This window comes from Dufourea novaeangliae, unplaced genomic scaffold (assembly GCF_001272555.1).
Source record: "Dufourea novaeangliae isolate 0120121106 unplaced genomic scaffold, ASM127255v1 scaffold24, whole genome shotgun sequence".
Taxonomy (NCBI): domain Eukaryota; kingdom Metazoa; phylum Arthropoda; class Insecta; order Hymenoptera; family Halictidae; genus Dufourea; species Dufourea novaeangliae.
In genome coordinates, this window is record NW_015373905.1 from 1,672,683 (window position 1) to 1,694,208 (window position 21,526).

The 21,526-nt window shown below is 38.2% G+C and overlaps 1 protein-coding gene across 1 annotated transcript in view; it reads left to right on the plus strand.

Moving 5' to 3' along the window:
• LOC107193782 (histamine H2 receptor-like) overlaps window positions 1–9,817 on the plus strand; it is a 61,549-nt gene extending 51,732 nt beyond the window's left edge. The window contains exon 3 of the mRNA XM_015583286.1: window positions 9,136–9,817. Within this exon, the coding sequence (XP_015438772.1) occupies window positions 9,136–9,802 (667 nt within the window). The 3' untranslated portion in view covers window positions 9,803–9,817. The remainder of the gene's footprint in view (window positions 1–9,135) is intronic.
• The last annotated feature ends 11,709 nt before the right edge of the window (window positions 9,818–21,526 follow it).

A 21,526-nucleotide genomic window follows, 5' to 3' on the forward strand; every position in this document is an offset into this window, starting at 1 on the left:
ACCAGGGTCAGCCGCCCCCGCTTCCACAGAAGCGGTACTCGCCCCGACATCAGGCAGCCGTCCAGCAGCCACCTGAGTCGGGGCCCGAGGACGCGCAGGGCCAGGCGCAGAGCCCTACCGGGAATGCCGTCCGGCCCCGGGGCCTTACGGCCTCCGAGGCGCGCGACGGCCACGGCGAGCTCCTCCTCGCTGACCCCCCATTCAGCGGACCACTCCACGGGGTCCGCCGGCTCGAGCGGCCGGCGACCCTCATCGACGTTCATACTCCTTTAGCTAACATATTAGGTAAGGATGGGACGATCCTAGTGACTTTCCGCCTCCCGGCGAGTACTTCCTCGCCTCCATGTAGCCCGGGCCTAAAAAAGTTGGTCGGGTTGGAAAGACGGGGGTAAGAAATCTCCCCGGGTAACGTCCGCCGCAGTCCTATTGCAGGGCTGTGAGATAGCTACAGGCGTTTGAGCCACAGCTGCGGCCTTGGGGGGGGGGGGATCGCATGTACCCTCCCCCGAGAGACTTGAGCATAATCTAATCTAATCTAGAGGCTATCAACATGTATTTGAGACGCGCGATATCACGGCTATATCCACGGAAGAAAAAGGACTCAGTGGATGAATATCTTATCGTTCTACGAGTAAACAACAACACGATCAAGAGTGAATTCCGTAGCGTATATCGAATCAACATCACGAAACCGAAGAACATTGGATCTTTACTAGGATTTTTTACGAGCCGCATGTTATTACGAGTGCACCTGTCAACATCATAAACATTAATATGATTCGAGTCAGAGATTTGAGGCTTCCACGGCCCGGCATTATACAGTTCTCACTGTTGAGACTTTTGGGTGTAAGCCTCAACAGTGAGAACTATATGATTTGAGTCGAACGTAACGTGACCACTGGTTCGTACAGTAACGGTAAACTCGTTCACGCGATACATGAGTTCTCTCCAAGAGTATTTCCAGGATATAAGATATCTAAAACACCACCACGAATCATTTACCTCCCGATCATTGTACGAGCAATAGACGATCTGACGATTCGAATAGTGGATAAGTCTGAGGAACCAATAGATTTTCGTGGTGAAGAAATTACGGTACGACTGCACGTGCAACGACGCGATCTACCCAATCCATCACATTTCAATAGCATGATAATTTGCAACAACAACAACACTACAACGCAATCGTCAATTATCGCACCGAGCGGCAGCAAGCCATTCATACTGTTACACCTTGGCGTTCCGCCACACGACATAACAGTTTATTTATAGAACACAACACAACACAATGTTTATTTACGTTAAGACGTTGGTACCTTCTGGAGAAACGCAGGTAAATTTCTCTTCGAGGATGTCCAATCATTCCTCGCCCTGTCCCTTTGACTCTTGAGACTTGTGTCTTTATGTCTTGAGGACTTCTCGGACGAATTCTTTACAGAAGAGAACATCTACCAGTTCGTAAACCGACACCAGAATACTTCAACTATGCGATGAGGAATTCTGGGTGAGGGGTCATCCTCCCACAAGAGAATGACACTACCTCCGTCGGTCTCACGAAAAAGGGAAGATTCTATATCTAATAAACAATTCTTTTGTCCTCGCCTTCTGCGATGAATCGTCCTCTTGTTGGGTGAAGACATCGGATTTCATCCTTCAAGTTTCTGCAATTATGTACAATTCTATATACCAAATTTCCAAATTTTCTTTATAACTTGTTGATCCTCGATAGAAATTTATTCTAATGGATCTAGGATGTAGTCAGCGACTTCAAGGACTCTGCGCAGTACAATCTGGCACCGTGAGTCTCCTGTCGCTGGGTCGCATTCCATCTCCAAGACGTACCTCCGACTTATTCAGGAAGTCTTCCCGACAAATCGGAGGCTAGTACGCTAATCTCGCATACCGGTTCCTGGGGGCGGGCCCTCCTCTCTTCGACTATGTCGAGCATTTACGAAGAGAACCCGACTTCCCCAGTGTGGTAAAAGTGCAGGTTCATAAACCATTGAACCTCCCACTGAACTCCGTACGCATGCGAGCAGATCAAGTTTGCGCTTACCAGACCGTTGGAGGTCTCACCCAGACTATCTGCCATCCCAAGCCTTTGCTGGACTATCATCCTTCTCATCCGTTGATTCTTCTTCCTTCTTTTCCTCTGTTGAAATAAGTTTTCTCTTATCTTCTTCGATGTATATTTTCACGTGAATTATATTTAAAATTATATTATTCTATAAATCAAACCATTTAGTCGATTCTTTACCACGTACGGTCCTTCCCAGTTGAACTGGATTTTTGGACATTTTCCTTTTCTTCTCTGTGGATTATATAACCACACCTTCTCTCCGGGAGCAAACGAAATTAATTTTGCATGTGAATCATACCACGATTTCATCTTTTCATTGCAGATCCGCATTCGTTCACGCACGAACTCGTGGATCTCTAAAATTTTTGTTCTATTTTCATCCATATAATCTATTTCTTCTCTTTCAGCAGTAGGAGAGATGCCTCTTAAAAGATCTAAGGGAAGACGTAGTTCTCTTCTCATGAGAACCATAGACGATGTATGTTGCGTTGTTTCGTGGCGAGATGTTCTGTCCGCCAAAAGAAACATTGGAATCCATTCGTCCCAATCTCTCTGATGTTCTGAAACAAATTGAGACAAATATTGTAACAAGCTTCGAATCATCCGTTCTACGAGTCTATCCGACTGAGGGTGTAATGGAGTTGTTCTCGTCTTCTTGATTCCCAACATCTTCATAAGTTCCTTGAAGATATTGGATTCGAAACTCCAACCTTGATCAGAGTGTAACTCTAACGGTACTCCATGACAACTGATCACTTGTTGCAACAGGGCTCTCGCTATGGTCGTCGCTTGTTGATTTGGCAGTAGAATCACCTCTAGCCACTTAGAAAAGTAGTGTACCACAACCAACGCATACTTGTTTCCAGTCAAAGATTTTGGTAAAGGTCCTACAATGTCGAGTGCTATTCTCTCAAAAGGAGCTCCCACATTATAAACCTTTAGGGTACCTCTACCCTTTTCCTTAGGGCCTTTCTTCGCCGAACAAGAATAACATTTTCGACACCATTCTTCGATATCCCTACGATGATCCAGCCAGAAAAACCTTTGTCGAACTTTAGCCAATGTTTTCTTGATTCCAAAATGTCCACCCGACGGTGAATCATGACAATCACGTAATACTTCTTCAATTTTACTCTTTGGTACCACGAGTAACCAAGGTTATTTGACTTCCGCCTATAGATTCCCATTTTCTGTATAATAAACCTTGTCTTACTTCTAAACAGTCCCAAATTTTCCAGAAATATTTCATTACAGGTGAAAAAGATGAAATCTCTTGCCACGTTGGTATAATTCCTTCAATTTTGTTGGAAAGTAAGAAATTTAATTCTTCATCTTCCTCTTGTGCTTTTCGCCAACCTTCCAGATCAGTATTTTTGTAAATTGTTTTCAGGATACATTGCTCATTTTGATTTTCTTTCTCTTCCAAGTGTAAACAGCGTTTACATTGTGTAGTTTCGCATGGTCTTCTCGAAAGACTATCTGCATTTCCATGTGTCCTTCCTTCTCGATATTTGATTTCAAAGTTATATTCTCTTCTTTCCATCGATGAATCCTTTTATATTCATCGAATCTTTTAGATTAATTCTTCGCATAATGGGGGGCAGAAAATTGTGAAGTCGGCGGTTCCCTCTTTACGTCGACTTTTTCTCGTTTTCCTTCTTACTATTTATTTGTTCTTTCCTTGGTATCCTACAGTCTTTCCGGAAATGTCCAATCTTTCCGCAATTCCAACATTCTGATCGTTTGTCTGTCTTCTTTTGAAGTCCATCTCTTTTTGAAGTAGAATACCAGCTTGATTCTCGAGGAACATCTCTTCGAAGTGTATTTTCCTCGAAATTAGTAAAAGGTTTTAATATTTGTGTTTTCATTGGAATTTCTGATATATTTTGTGCAGCATCGATCTCTAAGGCCCTAATAACGGCTGTCCTTAGAGATGTAAAACCGCTAAGTCTCAATGTCTGTTTCATTTCTTCATTAGTTGACGCAGAAATGAATTGAGAAATTGCAAGTTTATCCCGTATTTCTACAGGACACTCGTAAAAAGCAGCATATGTCTGTCTCTCTATTTCCACGGCTAAATCCGAAATGGACTCCCCTCTCTGTTGTTTGTAATTTTGAAAAATTACATAATTTAAATTTGTAAAACTTTTCGTTCCGTATCGGAACTCTAATGCTGAAACAATGGTTTCGAAGTTACGTAAATCCTAGGCAGAGAGAGAAGTTAATATACTCCGTGCCGATCCCTCCAAAGAAGAAACCAATGCTAAGGCTTTCTTTGGTCCATCCCAAGTATTAGCACAAGCTACTGCATTGAATTGAATTATATAATCTTCCCAAGAAGATTTTCCATTATATACAGGCGGTCTCACAACGTATCCTAATTCAGATACGTTCCGAGATTCACTGTTAATTCTTTGAAGAGGTGTCGACTGCGGAGTTACGTTAATGGGAATCGCAGGTTCAGTAGGAGTATTATAAGAGGACCGGCGATCCCCAAACGGAGTCGACGAAGCTGAGAATTTTTCTACTAAATTTTTTATATTAGTAGATAGCACCTGATATTGTTTTTCTACGGTGTTTATCCTTTCTTCCATAGCCGCTTCTTTAGCCGCTTGAGCCGCTCTTTGTGTCGCTTCCCTTTCCTGGGTTGCGATTTGGTTCCTTTCTATTTGTTCGTTGAATGATTGTTGTTGGTTTCTCATTTCTTCGATTAGTGTTTGTTGTAATCTGGTAAATAGACCTTCGAACGAAGATGGTTCTTCAGCAATAGATGATCGAGTGGCCATCCCACTTCTGACACCAAAGTTACCCAATTTAATTATGGTACGTCTGTTCTCTTTCATGTCATGTCAGAGACTGTCTTCTTTTTATATACTGGCGGTTGTCAGCGAAACGACTGACCGACCTACAATCGATTCTCGAAGTCGGAGGTATCTTCAGTTATAACGCGAAGCCAACTTCGTGGCTTCAAACGTCACAACATTACCCTCGTCACAACAATACCTACACCGTTGTTGACGAAGAAGAAAAAAAAGTTGCTGAAAGTGGGAAACGTGAAATTTCTACAATCTTTGGGATTTACCGTCGGACGGTGACAAACCCACCGCAACCATGATGCTGAATGACATTTTAAATACCTCTGCTGCACCGACCTTCGACAATTGTATAACCAAGGTTGAAGTGCACACGTACAATCCGTACGCCAATGCCGCACTCGGAAATAACGACCAGATAAGGATACCCATACATCAGCAGAACTTGTACACTCTTCCGTGTCAAAGTTTTCTGTACGTGGAAGGAAAACTTACCTTCTCAGGAGGAATCTAATTCTCGATAATAATTGTGTATCATTCATGTTCGGTGAAATACGCTATGAACTCGATGGTGTTGAAATCGATCGTAGTAGAAATCCTGGTATAACAACTACATTGAAAAACTATTTGAGTTTGTCTACGGAGAAGAGCAAGACGTTAACTAACGCGGATTGGAACTATGAAAAGGACGAGGAAGAAAACGATGAAGTGTACAAAGCGACATTATATGGGGTTCTGCGAAGATTATAAACGTGTTGTAAAAAATAGTCGTCATGAGCTGATCTCTAATTCGCGCCCGTGTCGATACGAATGCATTGTACTGTAACGGTGGCTCAATCGCTGTAAAACCTACCGCGGAACTGTATAAGATTCAATGACGTGTACCATATGTTAGTTTGGAAGAATTACACAAGCTGTATATGCTACGTATTCTAGAAAGTAGAAAATCGATTAACATGAGTTTCCATTCGTAGGATCTTTACGAGTACCCTCTGTTACAAACAAATACAGAGCATAGGTGGGCTGTAAAAGCCTGTGCGTAAATGGACAAACCACGATACGTGATATTCGATGAGTTGAATCTTGACTTTGATAAAGATAAATACACGCTAGCCTACGACATGTACGCGAAATTTCAGAACTCTTACTACAGACATGGAGAACCATTACTCAACACAATGGATTTCCTTCTTCATGGTCCAGTCGTGGTGATTGATTGTTCCCGACAACACAAATCTCTGAAAAGCGGAACGATTGATGCGCAAATAGATTTTGAATGCGTGACAATATACCGCACAGCACTACCGCATACTGTTTGGTTATACACGACCGTATTGTGGAATATAACCGTTTAACGAATGTTGTGCGCAAAATTATGTAATCTTATGTATTGAGTTATATGAAACGAGCCGCAAAATTTATGTATGTTAGATTTAAGATGTTCATGACATTTGAAGATTAAAAATTTCATAGAATAAATACGTTAACATACTGTAAAAATCAAAGTATTGTCTCGTTTATTATTCCTCTCTTTCTCCACTTCATAATATCCGGATATCAATTTTACCCTTCCATGCATCCGCTGGCTCAATCTTGAGACAACGGCAGGATTTCGATGTGACTGTACACGATCTTCGCACACTACCATCCTACATTCCACTGTATGAAACATGCGGTTCGCGTTACCGTGGTTGTTTGAGCAACGTATACTACACGGCGTGATAGCTCACTTTCAGTCGAAACCGCGGGGACTAATTTGTCATTCAACATAAATGGAAGCGAATTTCAAACGTACGACATTGGAGTCGAAGTTTGGTATTACATAAAGACTAAAAAGAATTTATTCACCTAATGATCTAACATAACCGTTTATTTTAAATTCTTCAAATAATACTCAACTCTAATTATTCGTACCATTATCTGAATAATTTTTTAAATATTTATTCAAATTGATTATGTGAATAAAGAACATACATGTTCAAACATCATCCGCATCGCCAAACTGGAGACGATGTAAGATGTATATTAATATATTAATAGTACAACAGCAATTAAATGCCAGGCATGTAAAAGTTTTGTATGTAGGAAGCACTTTAAAGCAAACGTAATGTGTATTTACTGTTTATATGATACTGAAAGAGAAGATTCTACATCACCAATACAAAATTTGAGAATCAGTACTAAAAGAAACACCTCCTTATAATTCGAGATAGTGAGGTTTTTGTGTACATTTTACTTATACATAATATATATTTCCCAACGAATTATCCATTACAGATAATAAAACAACTGCTCCATTTTTTTCAATCACAATATATGTATTACTTTTCGGTTTTCAGTGCTCGTGTTATATTTTTATATGCGTATAATTATTTCCCATTCATTATAAAATAAAGAGTACACTAGTCCGTTTAATAATAAATAACAGTACTAATAGACTAGTGATTTGCTTTATAAATTGAACCGCGTTTTCATTGTACCCGTCTGCGCCTACTAAATATTAATTAATTTAATTCCTATACATAAGTTTACATATTTGAAGTATAAAATGTACATTATATCTCTGAATAAATAGTTTATATTAATTTGACAGTCAAATCAAAATATCAAATTATTTATTATTCGTGTACCGAGTACACAACGCGTTCGGTCCTGCTACTCTGACGGGCGTGCCCGCCTGCGAATTAACCCTTTCGCTTCGAGCGCCGGATATATCCGGCATCCGCGCGACGACTTGTGCGTACGATACTATTATAGGTACGAGTACAATAGCATAATAATTCCAACAATTGTATCAAGGTCACGTCCAACTTATGTACGCGTGCAATAGCGTGAGAACTTTACGGTGGAGCCGGGTTTGGCTTGCGATATGTACGAGTGCAATACCGTTATCAACGAAATTTCCGTTGGATCCATGGTCTAGAATCGGCCTAACTACTGATATTAACGGATCGTGTATTGTTTATCATACAATTAGAAAGAAACAGTGGAATATATTGTATCACCGATTCAACAAGAAATATTTTCAATATACAAAAAAAGAACTATATTTGAGAAGTTTAGACATTTTTTGAGTGGGTCACAAGACAAAAAAATTGAGTTCGATAATAAATTGTATTATAAACATACAAAAATAGGAATCAAAAGTGACAAAAGAAATTGTTAATGTAATATGTTCACAAGTTATTACTTCTCTTCCGCTTTTGGTACGTGAATTTCGGAGGCCAAACTGATTGATTCTACAAGGTAAAAATCGGAGATTGTTGCGGCGAGCAGCAATCTTCACCTGTATCGCGTAAATAGATGGCTCGCGGTTCGCGTTTGGTTCCCCCTCGTCACCGTGCTCGGCGGTGCCCCCCTCGCGTTTGTATATATTGATCGTTCGAGCGATGTATCCGCCTTGTCTTGTCTTGTCTTGCCATGTCTTGCTTTGTCTCGTCTTCGTACTGTCTTGTCGCGTCTCGTCGCGTTTTTTTGTACAATTCCCGGAACGTGTGCCGAAACACGTGCTACACGTGAATTAAACGAGGTATCAGTACAGCCAATTGTTCGTTTCCTTCCTCGCCTCAATTTCGGATTGGAGCGCATAACGATGTTTCTCCGTTCACAACGATATCTCTTTTTCTATTCCCACACGCTCAAACAGAGATGATCAATTATATTGCAGATACTGCTAATTTAAATTTTATGTTGAGTGTATGGCGGAAGAAATACATATTATAAAACGATTTCGACAGCAATAATAGTATTTTTCTTGGAAATAATTAATCAAACAGGAAAAAAATCAAGATAACAGTAACAGTGAATTTACATGAAATAAATCTAATTCGATTTCTGTCTAACTTAAAATTGTCATGAATCAATTCAGGCCCTATTAATCAGACCCTACACATTCTAGTTCCTGTAAAGTGACAATGCAAATGTCAGACCATACAGTCTATTAAGAATCCAAACCTGTTTCTTTAAAAATACAATGTGCCCCTCACTGCCGTTGATACCAGACCACAGAAATAGCGATTTATTTAATCGGGATTATCTGAACTGTTTCTATAATTTCCTAATTAGTTGTATGATGTGACTATATGGAGCTAACACTGTATAAATTCTAACTGTTCATTCATAGAAACAAATATCACTAACAAAAGAGTAGTTCAAAGTATTACTAAAATAACCCAAAACCTCGTTAACCTTCATCAAACTTTCACTAGATTTCAGGCAATCACACTATCCTTATACTTCTAGGTACGCCATATTAACGCCGAGCCGAGTGACAACGACGATAATCAGTATTTGGGTGATATCCGTGATGACGGTGGTCTTACAATCATCGTTAGACGTGGGCCCGGACTTCTGTCGCCGTCGGTTTAATGGGATAGCCTTGGAGCAAGCAATAGGGGCTAGCCTTCTTGTAGGTCTGCCAATCTTGACGACAACAATCTTGTACGTGAAGCTCGTGATTCGAGTTCGCCAGGCGAGAAGGAGCTCCTACAAACCGCCCATCGCCTTCTCATGGGACTACGAACTGACCAAGGCAAACATATACAGCTGCGCGATGTTCCTCGTGTTCTGGGTCCCTTTTGGTGTTGCAGTCTGCCTTAATTCTTTCTGGCCTATTAGCGCTCGTGTTCTCTACAATCTCGCCTGGTTCGCACTCTCAAAATCTTGCTTCAATAATCTTCTCTATTGCGTGGCCGACAGACACTTCCGCTCCGCCTATGTCAAACTCTTCCACTACTGTTGTTGCAAGACTACTGTCAGCTTCTCCAGAAGAGCTCGTGGCGATGGCGCCAGAAACGCCAGTGACTTTCGTCTCAGGGTCCACATTATTCATTCTTACACCAGCCCGGCTTCTTGTAGGTCCACCAGAGAGCTGGGCAGGCCCAATGGACGGGACATCTATGAGCTTTAAACTGACAGTACTAACCACCGCCGTCCAATAGATATCCGTTCTTCCTTCATTTTGTTTTTGCTTGATTCTTCTTGGTGGAAGATGTACAGTGTGGTCGTTAGCTTCACTGGGAGCTCAATGCGATTATATAATTGACAATTGAGAGAATTGAGAAAAACATGTCTGAAGTGTAAACAGTTTCAACATTTCGCCAGATAAGAATTAGGTTTTGGACCTCGAATAGGCCCTACGAAGCATCTAAATCTGGGACGTTCAAGACTTTGTTGGGAGGGCGGCCAGGACAGGCATGTCATCTCCCCAAGAGCTGCAAGCTTATGGTGGTGTAATCTGTGAGTCTAGGCACACACGTAATCACGTGACTGTTCCTATTCTCTTTTCCGACCTCGCTATTAACGTTGCTCGGGTAATAAGGTGGCTGTACTAGCTTACAAAAGCCGAAGTTGAACGTCCTTGGTATAGAGTCTAGATTCTTGAAAGATTTGTTACAAAGTTTCACCAGGGCTGCAGCTATGAGCTTCTTAATTTTTTTTTAATTTAGAGTACTGTTACTTGATGACTATTCAAACGTAGAAATTTCAGTACTGCAATTGTAGTTGTTAGTAGAGCGCAGATATTTATAAATCTTTACTGTTTTACAGAAACCACTATCGGATGGAAAGTTTATTTCATCTACAAACAGATTTATTGAGTTACATGTAAAATATGAATTTTAATTTTTGTTTATGAATGTAGTTTAGTAGTATGATACATAATCATTCGCAACCCAATTACAGATAATAACTTGCCGAATATGGGATCTACTTTACAGCCACGCAGTATCGTTTCCACCGAACATACGGCGAATATTCATTCTATGCTACAATTTATGCGTATAACAATACACAAAGAGTCCAAGGTTACTTCTGCTACGAATTCGAAAAACCGGTTCTAATTGTACGATCTTGGTGTTTCAGCCGAAATGGTGACTAATTTTGTTACATTAGCAGTAATTTGGAACAATTTTTTATTTAAATGATTTTACAGTAACTTTCATACTTTCATGGAAACGAGTCCGTTATTCCGTCTTTTAGTGGCAAAGTAACACGATCGCCGTTGTTTTGTATCGGTCACCATGCCACTTTTCACAATACAGTCGGCTCGATCCGTATTATCTTTATAAAAGCAATAGCGGTGTCGTTACGTTTTGCAGCCAATGATGACTTTTCTTTTTCGAGGAATATGTTTATAGTTAGAGGACATTGTACTTAATTCAAAGAACAGAAGATGCTCCTTCGATAATTACTACATTTTTACTGACTTAGATAAAATATCCAGCCGAGAATATGATGAAACACGATCGGTTCCTTTGATTTGCTGTAAATTTAAATCCAAGGGCCGTATTTATAGACACAGAATCAGGCAATCGCCGTTCATTTTGGAAATCTTTGCGCCACCCTTCTGCCAAGAATCGAATGTTTATGCAATCTCACATTCTAACAGAACCAGAATAAAAAAGTGAGAATGATGTAAAATTACATTGATTCTCGTGAAGATCGTAATTTTATTGTGTAAAGCTCTTCGAAAATGCATATACAATTCGATGGCGAGCAAGGATATCGATGTATTTTTTATATAGACTCGTAAAAAACAGATTTTTTGCAGTAATTTCTGACACGCATCCGCTCTTGAGATTCCGAGAGAAGTTTACTCGATACTTAAGGGGGACTAATCGGGGGATCTGCATCGGGTGGGTTGAGCCCGCCCATCACCCAGCCGTTTCTTCTTCACACGACGGGCTGGCCCGGTCCTAACGATACCCGGCCCGCGCAGGCCCGACGATGCGCGCCGCAAACCCGCCCATACCCGCCCACATCCGTGCTATGCCCCTTAACCCGTGGAATCCGTGCTAGACCCGCTCAGCCCGTTCAATCCACGCCATACGCATACATACACGAGAACCGATTTATCAATACATACTTCAGTTCTTCCTACATGCACTTTTATGCAAGTAAATACCATTCCTTCAATTGATTTTATTTTATCTTTTCTTGTTTATTAATAATATTTCAAGGTACTGTTACAGCAATTTTAATCAATAAATACATTAAAATTATGTCATTAAAATCAATCCTATATTCTGTGATGCTATTGTATAATAAAGGAGAATAATTACAACTTTTAATTAAATTTTTATACAAAAGATGTTTTTTTAGTGGTAGTGTTTTACTGTTCTATTGTGTACATTATATATTTTGAAACAAAACATGTTACAAGTATTTTTATTGATTCATTATTTCAAATTAAATCAAATTTCTGCATGTATCAATAATTTCTTGAATTTGATACAATGAACGCCACATTGTTCCCTCATAAAGTGAAATAAATCCGCGGCTTGCTATTATAGCTGTTGAATAAAGTGCTAGTAAATTCGCAGGTAAAGAGTAGCTAAAGATACGAATATCTACGGGTAACGGCGCAGGCAAGTATGGGAAGGTACACGCGGCGATAACTTCGGGCGGGCATGGGCGGCTAGTTATACATATATGCGGACCCGCTGGCCCGACACCGGGTTTGGGCGGGCTTAGTTGAACCGAAACACGACGGGTAACGGGCGGCCAGATCCGTGTATATCCGCCCGTTACAAACCTTTAGGGGAAACTCCTTCGAGGCCAACTCCAAATCTATTGAAGCGCCGATGTAAACAATTGGTCGCTAGCGAAAACACATAATTGATAACTGGGACGCCTTGATGATACAACATCTAACGGCAGTATCCACAAATAAATTTTGTTCCCCGTTACCATCAAGTTGGATTTAAGTATTCTGCTATGCGAGAAATTGTTGCCGGACCGTATCGAGAGTTGTGTTACGCTGTTACCATATGTCCCCCATTACAATTCTGCCCATCAGGAGAACGATGGAATACCTACGGCTACGAGATTTCTTTCTCGCCAACCATAGGAAAAGAATGACACGAGCGAAAGACATTCGAAAATGAACCCATACTTACGTCCTAATGTGTGCAATGATGCTTATTTTTTAACCAATTGAAGTACATACCAAATACTTGAAATGGTATTCCCGAGAAACAAATTGTAAAAATGACACAATATGCAGGGTCTCCTACGCAACTGGAACAGGCTGTACCTCATAAACGGTTGGGAATAGAAGAGGATTAATAAATAGGATTAATAAATTAGTGCATAATATGCACTAATTTTATGTACTTTTATGCATCGGTGCATCAGAAAAATGCAACTGCACTTTTTTTTAAATGGTAACCTATGTTTTTGACTGCACCAATCGATGCAGTTTCTTGTGCTCTACATGAAAATACTAACATACTTATGCCCTAAACTTATTCGTTAGGAAGTTATCGAAGCTAAAAGTTCTCTGAATTATTTCGGTCTCTCGGCGAGTATTCCGGAGTATCTACGTTATGTTGCATTAGAATGTTTGTAAACATGAAGCTTCGATAACTTCCTAACGAATAAGTTTAGGGCATAAGTATGTTAGTACTTTCATGTAGAATATAAGAAACTGCATGGATTAGTGCAGTCAAAAACATAGGTTTCCATTTTAAAAAAACGCAGTTGCATTTTTCTGATTCACCCATACACAAAAGTGCATAAAATTAGTTGTATGTTATGCACTGTCTGATACCATTTAACTTTTACTTATAACATCTTCTTCTATTCCCAATCGTTTAGGAGGTACAGTCTGTTTCAGTTGCGTGGGACATCCTGTATATTTCGGGTATTCCATATATAAAAAACATAGAATCCTTATTCTTATTTAATTGTTATACTATAATTCAATATAATTAACTCTCGGGTCTTAATTAATAAGATATTTGTTTATCCTTTCTTTCACTTAATTTTTGTAAATCTATATTTATGTTCGACGTTGCACATCTTAGCTGGTTTTCTAAATTGGCATCAGTTAATGAAGCACGTGATGAACTCTTTGTAAATTTCATCTTCGAAAAAAATGTTTCACAAACATATGTGGATCCAAAAGCACTTAAATAACTCGTTGTGCAAAATATTTTAAGTTGGAATATCTCTCGGATGTAATGTAAATATCGTCATCAATCCACTCTCCTACATTACTAAGTGCAAAACCGATTCTTTCAGTAACATTGGGCGTTCGTGGATATCAAATATTGAACTGGAGTTCGTAGTCGCACTTGCGCATTATAACAATGACACATGCAAATTTTCATTCATTTAATATTGTTTGTATATATACAACGAGAAACAAAAGTTTCGATAGAAATATAAATCGCCTGGCGGGCCGCACAATTGAACATGGCAGGCCGCGTGTTGGCCAGGCCTGGATTATACCTTACGCTTATGCGGTTTGTTTCATCGTGTAGTGCAATTCTCGGGAATTTGTTTAGGCTCTCTAAATTTTTCGATTTACCAGCGGGGGCGTTCGTAGGGTCAAAACACTGAGCGCATTCGACGATTCCGGCGGGATCCCCCTTGGAACAGTCGAGCGACAATGTAAGCGCATGCGCTTCCCGTCTTTGAGTCGACGGTGACCTGAGGCAGACAAAAACCTTTAAGAGGCTGCGTATCGATGTGACAATACAAATGGAACTTTAAAACATTTTTATTTTTGATTCTTTATTAATAAACACTTTATTGAACATTTGTCGAATATTCACTGCACTGCTATGTTCCATTGCAGGAGCCCAATCTCTATTAACTTCTGGGTATAAGTAACGTAATTCCAGAACTAGAATAGAAGCCTGTTGTTTACTGTTCAACAAATTTTAACTTTTTTCGTTTTTGCAATTCTCTCAATAAGCGTTTCTGATAAGCCTTTATGAGCTAAATACGATTCTGCAAACCGTTTCTTTCCAGCATGTCCAGTTTTTGAAAAAATCTAATTTGAAATAAATTGTACATTTTCAACTTTGGAGCTATATGCTTTTACAGTAATAGTTATTAAGTTCCTTTTTGCACGAATTAATTCTCTGGACTCTTGCGAACAAAACATAGTACGCGATAGACAGACGTTTCTGCTCAGGAAAGTGTCAAGGAAGGTTATAAAATCTGTTTCGTTTTAAGTAGGGAAGGAAGCGAAATAGTTCAGCAAAACACACGACGCCGACAGTGGTGGCCATACGCGCCTGGTGCTTTCGTTACGCTAAGCGGCAGGCAAGGCGACCGCCGTCATTGAGTACCACTTCACCACCGCGTGTTTTTCTGAACCATTTCGCTTCCCTATTTAAAAAAACGTAGATTTTGCAACTTTCTTTGATACTTTCCTGAACAGAAAGGTTTGTCTATCGCGTCTTATGCTTAGATTTACTCCTAGACCTCTAGTTTTTGATATAAATTAAAGAATATCAGCACAAAGTGGTGCATTTTCGGTGTGCTTTTCACTTTATAATCTATAATCTTTATAGTCTATAATCTAATAACAATTTATATCATTTACTTCGCAAGAATCCAGACAATTAATTCGTGTAAAAAGAAACTTAATAACTATTACTCTAAAAGCACAACCCAGCTCCAAAGTTAAAAATTTGAAGTTTTCTTCAAATTTGATTTTTTCAAAAACTGGACGTGCTGGAAAGAAATTGTTTGCAGATTCGTATTTAGCTCATAAAGGTCTATCAGAAGCGCGTATTGACAATTGCAAAAAATGTTACGTGTTGAACAGTGTTATGGAAGTGAAGTTATGACTAAAACAATATTATAGAGTGTAGAATTTTTTGTACTTTTGAAAGTTGATTGGTTAGTATTGGCAGTGAATGGTGATCAGGGATAAAAGAGGGATAAATGATGGATGAATGAACTTTCTATGAAATCATTGAAATTTTTTTTTTAAATTGGCTTATACTACGGAACGGGAAAACCATACTATGCCTTGTAAATGAGCCGTACTTAGTTATTCGAAGAAAACATTTTGCTTTAATGGAACTACTCTACTTCATGTAGAGTAGTAATTTATTTACTGATGGGCATCGGTACATGGTTTCGTCATGTCGAGGGCCACCATGTCGAACTAAAATGTACATTCACAAACTAAGCATTCCGCGCAAGAGCGGGTACGTCAGCTAGTATTACACATACAAATCTGTTGTTCGAAATGATATTTATTTATCTTTTATTGACATAATTGATACGGGTGTTATATGCGTTCACATATATTTCATAAGGAAGACGTAAAAAAACATTGAATGCACAAATTTATTCGATGAGAATTTATTCAACAAATAAAGATATTTTTTTTATTCTAAGAGCGTTTTATTCGCAGCGACAAAAAAAGTTTCATGTTTTATCTGTATCTTTATTTGTAGGCTTCGAATAAAACTTCGTATAACTTTTACCAGCTCCAATAATAGTCCAGTCGAATTAGACTTTGAACAGAAAATAATTCTAATTAGCTATTTTTATAGTTTATGTCATTAGACATGAAATGTATCTGTTTGAAACTCGTTGAATGTTGCGAGGAACAGTATAAAAAAATTCGAAAGTATGTGAAAAAAAGTTTTTCGCGTATAGAAAGAAATATAATAATTTTAAAGAAAAAAGGTTCAAATAGAACATGTAGGTATTTTTACAATCCACAACATGAGATATAGTACATTGAAATCGGTATACATGTTCAGTCGCAAAAGAATTAAAACTGTCAAAATAACCTCTTCTATCAATTGTTTAATACTCGGAGAGATTTGAACATGAAATGTTTCTTTAAAATTAAACCACCGAAAACAATTTGAATAATGTCTTCATTTTTGATTGAAACAAAATATTTTACTCTAAGTTAATTAGGAGTCGCGATAATTTCTTTTTAAAATCTCTGTAACATCAATTTTTAACATTAAGTGTTGAAATTTCAACGAAGTCTGGAGAGGAGTTAAATTATCTGTTTCTTAATTTTCGAATTAATCCATTCATTGGCTTCTCTTATAACGATCCGAAAGTTGCGGTATGCATTGTATGCAAACGTGACACCGTGCGGTGAGGGCGGAGTGGGGAGAGCCCGCCACCAAACAAGCGCATCCTGCCCGAAATTAATCTAGCGCATTTTATCTGGCGGACCCGTGAAGGCTTTCTGTGCAAGAACATAGACGAGATATTAACAAATAGCGTGACAATTGTATAAAAAAAATGAAGTAAAAATTAATTTGTAAAAATTAATTAAAACCCAACCGGCGACGGCCATTTTTACCAGCCGTACGCAGCATTCCCTTTACTGACCAGGGTGATCTTAAATGCGACAATAGATGCTATTTACCGTGCATATGACTGAAATATGTAGGTAAACTGCAAATAAAGCGAGTACGAATGCTAATGCAACTTTAACACAACTTTCCAAGAGAACGATTGAGTTGCGACCCATGGTTCCTTTGAGCCGTTTTACCCCCATGATGAGTAGAATACGATGCAATAATAAAAAAGTTTGACCTTGAATTTCAAGGTCAATTTTGCGGTCGTTTTCTTTTGCAAATCTCCACTGATCTAGAGGTGGAGAATAACGCTATGGTAGCCGTGACACTGAATTTTCAAACACCCTGTACAAGAGGGATTTTTTCATTTTCATTGCAGAATCACATAAAAAATATGAAAAAGGCTTCTTTAATATTTTTACTATTTTCTCCGTTATTCCAACAATTGTAATTTTTTCGAAATTACGAAAACACGTTATCTAATAAGTTAATTCTTCTAACATCTAAAAAACTTAAGTTGTTTGGTCCAATTTTTAAAAAAGGGCGTGTATTCACTTTTGCTCCTTGCTGTATGTATTTTCATTTGATGGAAACTCGCAATTTTAATGAAGATTTGAAGTATATGAGACTTTGTTAACGAGATATTAACGAAACACCCCGACCAATCAGTACGCGAGTCTGCCGGCCGAGTTCTCGCGGTAACGTTGGCTACACGCTGCTATTGGTACCCAACGTTACCGCGGGAACTCGGCCGGCAGACTCGCGCTCTAATTGGTCCGAGTTTTTCGTTAATATCTCGTTGACAAAGTCTCGGATAACATTTTTGCTAAGGAAAAACTTATTTCAAATCACCTCACGACTTTCCCATTTCCGGGTTCTCCAACATTTTGGTTAGACCCTGTATATGTGTAAGCATATACCACCTGTATCAATTATGTCAATAAATGATAAAGAAATATCATATCAAACAGCAGATTTGTATAGTATTCCATGTTGTTTGTATATGAAATACCCGGAATTTACATATATTATGTCATTTTAACAATTTATTTCTCGGGAATACCATTTCAAGTATTTCGTTTGTACAGGGTCGGTGCTAGGGTGCTTGGCGTCCTTGTGCAAGCATTTACATATATGACGCCCTAAAGATATTGTTATTATAATGTTTAGCATTATTTGGTTATTTGCAACTATAATTAAAGATACGTTTAATTTAAATAAACAAAACAGAAATATTTAAGTACATTTATTATTTTTATAATTTTTACAATAAAACTTTCCTAGCTGTAATATTAGCAAAATTTCGATTAAGTTGTTTGACATTTAATTTTTCGCATACATCGTGTTCTATTGAAATTGTTGCTAAATGTATCGGTCTTTATTGTGCTATAGTTGACCTTAAATAATTTTTAATAAGTTTTAGACTGGAAAATGAACATTCTCCACTAGCAACACTTACGGGAATAGTTAGTAAAATTCTTAAAGCTATTGTTAGATTTGGGAAAATTAAATTATTTGTATAAATAAATTGCAATGTATCGAAAGTATTTTTCAGTTGTTCTAATTCTAACTTAAACAGGTTTTTAAAGGAACTTATTTCATTATACAGATCATTTCCGTTTATATCTTTGTTGCCTTCGTCGGTTAAAATTATTTCTAAGTCTTTGCAATTTTTGCGAAGATCGTCTGTGCTTAATGAATTTAAATTGTACAGAAATTCGAAATGAGTATTATGTTCATAATTTGTTTTTTAATTGTTCAAATCTTTCGTTTATGGATGTCAATGTGGTGTCCAAAATGGTGTAAAAAAACTCTAGATGAAATTTATCTTCTGGAGACTGTATTGGTTCATCCGCATGTTCATAACTGAATTGTTTATTTTTCTTTCTGAGACGAACTTGATCAACATTCGGAAATGTAGCTTCAATGTCAAGTTCTGCAGATAGATGTCGTGCATGCCCTAACAAGTTTCTTCTAACTTTTTTCAGAAACACGAAAGGTTGATACGTAGCTTTTCAAATTATCGATGGCTGTTAAAGATAATGCAAGATACGAATTTATATTTTGTATCATTTTGCTCACTAGATTAATGTTAGTTAATAAGTCATGTCATAATATAAGACAACACAGAAATTAAAAATTTTTCAATTTAGTACGTAAAATATGTGCTTCTCATCGTGTTTCTTTTGACATTGATTCATCGTTACAAATTATAAGTAAAGAGTCATAAATGTCACCAATTTGATATCGTAAGGGTTGCAAAGCGTCAATGCGACTTTCCCACCGTGTGTCAGCTATTGGTTTTTAAGTTAATGAAGATATGTGATTGTCAAGAATTTCCCAACATTTTGACGATTTTGAAAAGAATTTGCACAATTCCTGTATTATTCCAAAGAAAGTTATTATTTCAGCATTCACATCTGCTGTATTGATAACTATTAAATCGAGACTGCGTGCACTACATGGGACATACGAAGCACGAGAATTTTTTGTAATAACAAATTTTGAAGTCCGCTTTCTGATCCTTTCATATTTATGCTGTTATCATAGCCTTGTTCTTTTATATAACAAATATTAAGGATCCAATCTTGTAGTTTGCTTACAATAAATCGTCCTTTGCCGATTGAGTCACTGACTGGCAGGAATAAAAAAAAATGTTCTTCAATTGATACCACTTTTTCTGAAGATAAAACGAAACAAATTATTACCGTGACTTGTTCAATGTGACTGACATTCTTGGTACAATCCATTATAATGGATTACTTACTGTAATCGCATTTCACAATAAATTGATAATTTTATTTTGTATATCTTTGCTTAATTACAAGTGAACCGAGATCTCAATGTTTTTTCTATATGTGTGAACGTAAGTGGATCACATTTGCGAGATAATAGTATTGTTTGAACTTGTACGTTATCTAACGGTTCTTCCCAACTCGTCATGCGAAGGACATGCCTATTATTGTCATGGCAAAGGGGGGGGGGCGTCCGCGTTTCACCTATCGCCGTGACCACGAAAGTCTAGTGAAAAACAATTTCTTTTGGCATCAAATTCATTTCGATCACCCGAAATCAGTTCAGTTCGCTTTGTTCTCTCCGATCACGATCAACCCGTGAGCAATTAGAGCCGTTTCTTGTCTGTATTAAAACGCCGAGTCCCAAAACCCATTGTTTCCCAGTGTTCAGAACCACCTACGCAACGCAATCGGGTCCAGGATCAAAATCGTCAATCAAGGCACCAAAACCCGTCGTTATCAACTGCCGAGAGTCGACCCGCGAATACCCGTCGTTTTCCGCACTCTCGCGAATCATTACGGCGCTGTGAATGTCTGTGTGTCTTTCCAAATCCTTCCCAATCCGTCCTCTCACTCAAGGGGAACTGCAATGATGGAAGCCAATCTTCACTGATTGATCTCCTCTGGAACTGAGCAGCCCTTGAAACTCCACAGTAATTTCGTCTGCACGTTTGTTAGTTTCCTGCCTCTCTTCATCACCTTAAGACGTCGGATTTATAACCCGCGCGTCCGCGGTCAAAACGTGTCTCATAATTTTCATTGCGCGTCCCCATAGGAACAGTTCCGGCACCCGGTTGAGTCAGTGACCAATCATTCCGGCATCGAATCAAACAACGATTAATTTTAAAAAATTTCCATTATTTCTGTTAAAAAGTTTATCAAATGACTCGCGTAACGCTAAATATTGAAAACCAAGATACATACTTATTTTAATAATTCTTGGAAGAACATCTGTCCCATATTTTTTGTTAATTTTGTATAATGTTTGATTTTCACAATCAATTGTTGTTTTATTCTTAAGATTTTTGGCAAATTTGCGCCACTTTTTTAAATATGTTAAATGACTATGACTGCGTTCAGCGGACTCAACCGTTGCGCAACTGTTGAGTGATTTCACTAGATTTTAAGCTGAACGGTACCACCTACTTGAGGTCTGTGAAGTTAGCACACCGAAATGCACAATTTTATGAAAAACCAACAGTATTCGTTTGTCCACGATTTGTCCACATTTGTCCAACAAAAATTTTCGTTTGTCTATCCTTCAAAAAATGTTATAAACAAATAAAAAAATTTGTCACCAGCACCCCCATGAACATTTTTCCTTAATTCTCAAGTTGAATATGATTGTCCGTGATTTGTCCATGTTTGTCCACCCCAAATTTTCGTATGTCTACTCAGCAGAATCGAATTATTAACAAAAAAACATAAATAATGAGATACGTCGCTCTGAGTATTTCATATTACATTTTCCCTAAACTAAGCATTGGAATCGTTTGTCCACGATATGTCCTCGTTTGTCCATCCAACATTTTCGTTTGTCGCCGTCAATATTAAATGTTATTTTTTTGTGTTTTTGTTTGTTAATAATAATTCGATTCTGCTGGGTGGACAAACGAAAATTTGAGGTGGACAAACGTGGACATATCGTGGACAATCATATCTCAGTTAGAAATGAAGGAAAAATGTTCGTGGGTGTATTGATATATTCTTAATTTGTTTATAACTTTTTTTAAGGGTAGACAAACGAAAATTTTGGGTGGA